Consider the following 6739-nt stretch of genomic DNA (forward strand, 5'->3'; position numbering starts at 1 on the left):
AACAACAGGCATGCCCGAGTACAGTTGCTTAAAGGCTGAATTTGCTGTCCCAGTTGAGTCAGGTTCAGGAACCACTCGATATGTCGAGAACCAAGGCCTTGGAATTTGCAGGAGCAGATCACTCCAAAATTATGAATACCAAGGCATAAGCCCTTCATTCAAGAAATGGTCAGATATCAAGCACGAAAAGATCTCACCCTTTTCCGAACTTCCAAGATTCATCTGATAATACTTTATCATGCCCCCTCCCAGATTGATACAAGGTTAAAAAAATGGAATTTAGAGTACTCTTAAACAATGAATGCAGTCAAGAGAAAGCAAAAGGAACTGTGGAGCTTGAATCAACTGAAACTTGACTATTTTACAATATACATTGGTATTCTTAAGAGCATGCTACAGCTTTTATTATACTGCGCGTCCATCGGAAAGAAAAAGACACTTAAAAATTGCCATTGAGCGACAAGCCTCTCAACGAGGCGAAGTTCAAGGAAGTACCAAGGCGATTCTCGAGCAGAAAATCATGATACGGCTCACTTCTAGTGTTGAGGAGTGAGAGAAGGAAAGGATGGAATCGATTGTAAAATCAACCTGCGACCGCTCCTCAGGTTCGGGGAGGTCCCAAAGTCGCTGTGTGGCGGAGAGACCCTCTTGCTGTTAGGAGAGGTGCTCTTTATGCTGGCCGTTGGCGTGCTGCTGCTGCAGAGGATCTCGGGAATTTCGTCCTCCATCTTAGTTAGAGGAAGTTTTTCGAATTTCGGTGGCGGCGGTAGTAGAAGATCCGGTTTTCCCATTTTCTGGCTAGAGTGCAATGCATAAGAGGATCCAATGGTGACGAATGATGAACGCGGCTGCTTGAGTTTCGATGGAAATGCCAACTGAACCAAAGGTCTGCAAAACACAGATAAAGTTAAATGACCAGAAAATACATCTGTTAGCGAAGGAGCTAAAATGAGAGAGACTAAAGGACGGAAAGAATTTAAGTAAACCAAACCTGCGAAACCCGGATGGTGTGCTTGGAAGAGCAGAAGCTAAATTTAGCTCATCATTATTCTCATTTTCCATTTTCCAAGGAATTTTCTCCGCTTTGTTCTTTTCACACTTCTCAGTCTCTTCTTCTTCTTCGCAATCTGGTCCTCTCAAAGCAGAACCTGAATTCCACAGTGAACAATTTTAATCTAGGAATTTCATTTGGTTTTGAGACCATAAAATAGTGTAAAAAAACGCATCAGAATAAGAAAGGTAGAAGGTTGGTGATGGTATCCAGTGAGCCACATGCTAGGGTGACGTGAGGATCACTTACCATCTTTTGTACCGAATGCATTTTTACACCCTTCGCATCGACAGTTAATGGAGCAGCCAACACCACCCTTTTTAAAACAAAAACCAACATTAATAAAGAATTATAGCAGAAGATCAAATTGGACAGCACAATCTGAAAGGAAAAACCTGATAGCACTCGCAGTATTTCTTGAGGCAACTAGACTTCTTACAATTGCATCCTCTTTTATGTCGTGCTGAAGCTGGCGTTTTGCTAGAATCTTCCTGCACAGGACAAAAGGACAAAATAACATTGTAGGCAGTGTTTCATATTTATTCCCCTTTACGCCAACGAGCAGGAATAGAGTTGACATATCATATATTCTTACCCCGTATTCAGAAGCAGATTCAGAAGACCTAATGACTTTTGGAGCAAATGCAAGCGGGTTACGTGACTCGATCTGTTTTCTAGTTGCAAGAACAGTGTCTTCATGAATAGGCTTGTTGAAGCAATCTTGACATGCACATGGCTCGATGCAGTAGACACCAGCAGCAAAACATTCACAGTAACTGCATAGACAATTTTGAAAGGTCAACTAGCATACTAATAGCTTCCAGATTTCCTGAAATTGTTCATCTAATTCAGTTTTGATTTGCCAAAATGGCCTAGGTGGACGAGTTGTTTCTAGGGTCTCTTCCATTTTTAAGTTTCGCTGGAATAACTCAGCTGACGAAAAACTTTTAACATCCTATTTTTCTGGGTTGTTTACAAAAAAGCATCTCTCAATTATTTTATCAGGATTACACTCCAGTTATGACCTAATACAATGACATCAAGGATGCCCTTTTGGCTTCTGTGAAATTGTCATTCGAAGGGAATTGGAGACTCAGCCTGCGCTGAGGATAGAAAGGCCCAGTGCAAAGTCTTCTATTAAAGGGTTGAAGTTCACATCTAAATGATTACATAACTTCTACATATGATAAGATTGCTTTTCATAACTTCTCAGGCCTAAATAACTTTGCTCAAACAATAGAATAATACCGCAGCTCAGTTTTCTTTCTATGTATCATTTCAGCACTTCTGCAAGCAGTTTTCTGCCACAGGATTCTTTTGTAGTGGATCAAGAGCGGTTATTTGGGGCCAAGAAAAAAAAAAGGACCAATTACTTAGGTTTGAAATGTACAGCACTTCTGCAAGCAGCTTTCCATGGCTTGTTGGCCAACACTGGATGGCAAGTATACTAATTGTTAAACACAAAAAAGGGTATTCAGTGAATAAAGAGTTCCAGGGTTTAAAAAAGAAAATACTTAATAAGTGAACTTACAGCTTCAAACATTTTGATTTTTTACAATTACAGCGCTTGCAGGTCTCACTTTCTCCGCCATTCTCCATTCGTCTCCTGCAAATCAAATAGCACATATAAGGAAAGGGAAGGAAGCATCAAAAGTAGTATCTGAATATACGGTCTTGAACATCAAGTTATAAACAGATCATGCATACCTTTTCTTTCGGGACTAGTCTGGCCATTCTCTTCATAGTTCAGATCAGTGGGTGCTTGAGAAACTTCTTCAGCAACCTGAAGCCCATTATCATGGTCCATCTCTTCAGCATTACTCAAAGTCAAAGACTTGTGAAGCGACTCCTGATTGGTCAAGGGAGACTGCAACGAGGTTGTGGACATGTGCACGTTTAATGCTTGACATCAGATAACAAGCTTTCATGTTTAACAATCCTGGAGTCCTTTGTAGTTGAAGTCAAAGCATTCAAGTGCAAGCCAATTCCAGGTACAATACACCGTGAAGAATCACCTCCACCTTTGACAACGACCAGTTGCTTATTTTTTGGGATATCATTCTCATCGGATTTAAGTAGTGGTGAAGAAATACCACCTGAACCACTGTCCAAGCTCTTCTGCTGAGTTCCCACCATCTCAAAATCAAGACAGCGCCTCCTCATACCACGAGGTAGATCAGAGATAGGCTACATATCAACAGACAGAGGTACTTTAGTTTGTTATACAATCCAACGGGATTCTGTGTTTCAGCAATTAACACAAGCAAGAAATGTTTCTTCAAATGGCTGGAGGTGGAGCTGGAAGACTAATACTGAACTGTTCAGATTAAAACAAGAGTTAAAAGTATTGAGAAACTAACAACAGAGATGAGATTTTTTCATGAATTTCTGACTGAAGATGCTTTGGAAGTTGCAAATACTATTTAAAAGTCACTTTCAGCATCATCACGGTATGTTACAGACAAGCACATTGAATGTGTTTTCAGTAAGAATGAGTACAGATGGATTAGTAATCGATTTTATTAGAAATGAATTGAGGGGAAAAAAAGAAAGAAATTGGAACGGTATCATTAACTTCTAATAGAATTTTGGTGAGAATAAAAGAAGAAAGCATGCGATTTTGGTTCAGGGAATTCTGTGCATCTGGTCTACTTATTGAAGAGGCAGATATCTGTAGTTTGCATGCTGTGCCAGCACATAAGAAACAGGAAATTTTGTGAGAGAATACATGGAGTAAAGATCAAGCTGTCTTTTACCTTATTAGCAAATGGAATATGCGCTCCCACCTCATTATCCATATTTACACTCAAATAAGTACCAGTGTGATTATCCAGATTGCTTATCGCGACACCATTCGACAAAGTATTTGTGTCTTTCTGTTCGCTGGGATCTACAGGCTGACAAGAAGGCTCCTCTGCTTCATGCTGTTCGTTAAAAGTGAGTTGATACAGTAACTGCTTTTTCAGTTCTTCACTAACCTCGTTCTCAGGAAAATTTGACACCATAGAAGTGAAATATCCCACCTCTACATCTGGTGATCTCTGGATCAGTCCCTAAAAGCAGCAGCATCATTAGGGGAACTAAATATTAAAAAAGGTCAGTTGACTCTAAAGCCAAACTCTCCCATCCACACCCTGTATCATTTTTCTGTTGAGAAGTTCCCTCCTGATGTGACCTACCATCAGGTAAGTCTATTTGGGAATTTTTTTCAACAACAGGAGCATCTGACTTGGACACAGTACAATCTGCAGCAGTGCTACATGGCGTTGGGTCGGAATTTGGACTGCCACAGTCGTACTTTAAGGATTGCGGCAGGTCAAGCGCAAATTCTTGGTGCTCATCAAGCGGCTCAACAGAAGATTCTCCAATGGGAACCAAGATATCAAAGTTTTCCTGCAGCTCACTTTCATTTTCAGCCAACTGAGCCACATCCAAACATCGCGTTCAGCTGTTGGAATTTTATTCTCATCTTTACAAGAAGTTCCGATATTTGATGGATCTGAGTCTTGATGGCTAAAACAAGAGATATCTGTTAGCAGACATATACAAGCAAGGCAGTCTGAGCCAACTGTGCAGGACTAAACAAGAAAGACAGACAATCACCTTCTCAGAAATCTCGATTCCTTGTGAGAAGAACTGACATGTGGAGAAGTGAAAATGGACGGAAGAGATCCAAAAGTCAGTGAGCTGAATGCCTGAGTGATTCGTATGGACTTCACTGGCTTTATGGGGAGAGACTGTTGATATAATTGAAAACTGGGGAGTCCTGCAATCATCAGGAAACTATTACTCACGGATCACACAATATATTTATCAGAAGAAAGAAATGCACAGAAATGACGTAAAGTAGATTTATACACACTAAAAACAAGTGCAAGATGGAGACTCTTAACCAGAAAGTACTGAATTAAAGAAAAAGTTCAATTAGCCGATTCTCAAATCAAGTTCTGCTTCCGTGAAAAATGCAAAAATTAATCAAGCATAACAACATATCCTGCAAAACAGCATACTTTATTTCCATGTCAAATATTTTAAGAATTATTGCAATAAAACATGCCAACTGGAATAAAAGCCAGAATATAGAAAATCTCACAACCAAGAGCTCTCAAATGCAAAGCTACCGTGAATATATGATAAAACTCTGCCCGCCAAAGCTGTTTGTGGGCATGTTAGACCGACAAAAAGTGGTCATTCAATCAGATCCACTCCTCGATCCAAGACAATAATACCGACATGTGAGAATTGAAAAGAAATTACATAAAAGAAGAAGAAGCGTGACCACTTAAGACCTAGCTGAGTCCTCACACAACCTGGAGTGCATTAAACACAGGATCTGTAGTTCACTCATAAAATGGCCGCCAGTAAACATCTGTGGACATTTCCCCCAAAAAACACCACTTTTGACTAATTAAACACTTAGTCAAAAATTTCTGACCCCGAGAAGGAGAATTAGACAGAAACTCCAGACAATTGCTTCTGAATCTCCAAGTGAAGATCACTGAAAAGCAAGGTCCACTCAGCATTGACTCGCCAGAGATCTAAATATAGAGAGATTCACATCACCAAGCGAAGATCTACTCAAATTAGCTGGAGTTCAGACCACACTTCCGAACAACCTTAAACAATTCGAAGATTCTTCTTTCCCCCGTCAAAACCCCCCGGAACTCTTCTCAGAAACTCCAAAGAAGCTGACAACACTACAGTCAACTCAAAGAAGAAAGAATCCCCATTTCAAAACTAAGGTCAACGACCCAGATGGGACAGAAAAGAAGGGCATGCAGACCAGGCAAGGATCGAGTCAACAACCCGCAACCAAGCTCCAAAAGATCCAAGAATTGCCAAAACCAACCCGATCCCCCGGCGACAAAGGAAGAAAAGAGATGAAATTGACGAAAAAACCGAAGTGGGTACTCAAGATTCTCGGCGGGGCGAGCGCAAAGTACCTCGAATTTGGAGATGGGAGCGGCGATCTGGTTCCTCTCTGGAGTATCCATTTCCAGAGAAGAAGCTGCTTCACATTTCTCTCTCCAAACCACCCCCCGCTCCCTCTCTCTTACTCTCTTTCTAAGGCCTCTCCCTTTCTGGGTATCTCCTCCGAGAGCGGGAGGAAGAGAGGGAGAGCGAGAGCTAGAGAGGGAGAGAGTGAAAAAGTGGAGGAGATTGCAGAGGAGAAGATGAGATTCAAGAAGGAGCGGGAAGGCGGGAGAGAGAGAAACTCTAGAGAGAGAGAGAGAGAGAGAGATTTTCTCGTGGCGATAAACTTTAGTAAGCTGGGGCCCACCTCGCAACTCCACAGCTGTCCGTTATTTTTTCATGTTGTTCCTCGTTTCCTTCCTAAAGTTAACTGTTCCTTTTCTTTTTTTTTTTGGAAAAATGTTGTTGGGTTTAGTGTTACCCTAAAAAAAAAAAATTGTAAATGTTGGCTCTTGGGGACAATATGGCATAGAAAATGTCGTTGGGTTTGGTGTTGCCATAAATAAAAGATAAATTACAAATGTTGGCTTTTGGGACAGTGTCTTGATCATCTTTTCCTTTTTTAATCTTGGCATCGGGTGAATATATGAAGTAATATTTTTACATGACTTCTTATTAGATTTCAAGTTTTTAACTTGCATAGACTTGCCAAATTTTCATTTGATGAAGAAATGATACGAGCTCTAGCCATTCGAGATGTGAAATTGTAATTGG

At 40.7% G+C, this 6739-nt stretch overlaps 1 protein-coding gene across 1 annotated transcript; it reads right to left on the reverse strand.

Annotated features, from left to right (window-relative positions):
- Positions 1 to 312: 312 nt before the first annotated feature.
- Positions 313 to 6247, reverse strand: LOC104423912 (protein tesmin/TSO1-like CXC 2). Its single transcript, XM_039306801.1, is given in 15 exon segments — positions 313 to 888; positions 992 to 1148; positions 1301 to 1367; positions 1447 to 1542; positions 1647 to 1827; positions 2583 to 2657; positions 2746 to 2918; positions 2960 to 3238; positions 3808 to 4103; positions 4106 to 4142; positions 4145 to 4491; positions 4494 to 4564; positions 4655 to 4784; positions 4787 to 4817; positions 5995 to 6247. Coding segments are annotated over 15 exon segments (2343 nt in total). The 5' UTR covers positions 6046 to 6247; the 3' UTR covers positions 313 to 536.
- Between the last annotated feature and the right edge of the window lie 492 nt (positions 6248 to 6739).

Source organism: Eucalyptus grandis, chromosome 2 (genome assembly GCF_016545825.1).
Source record: "Eucalyptus grandis isolate ANBG69807.140 chromosome 2, ASM1654582v1, whole genome shotgun sequence".
Taxonomy (NCBI): Eukaryota; Viridiplantae; Streptophyta; class Magnoliopsida; order Myrtales; family Myrtaceae; genus Eucalyptus; species Eucalyptus grandis.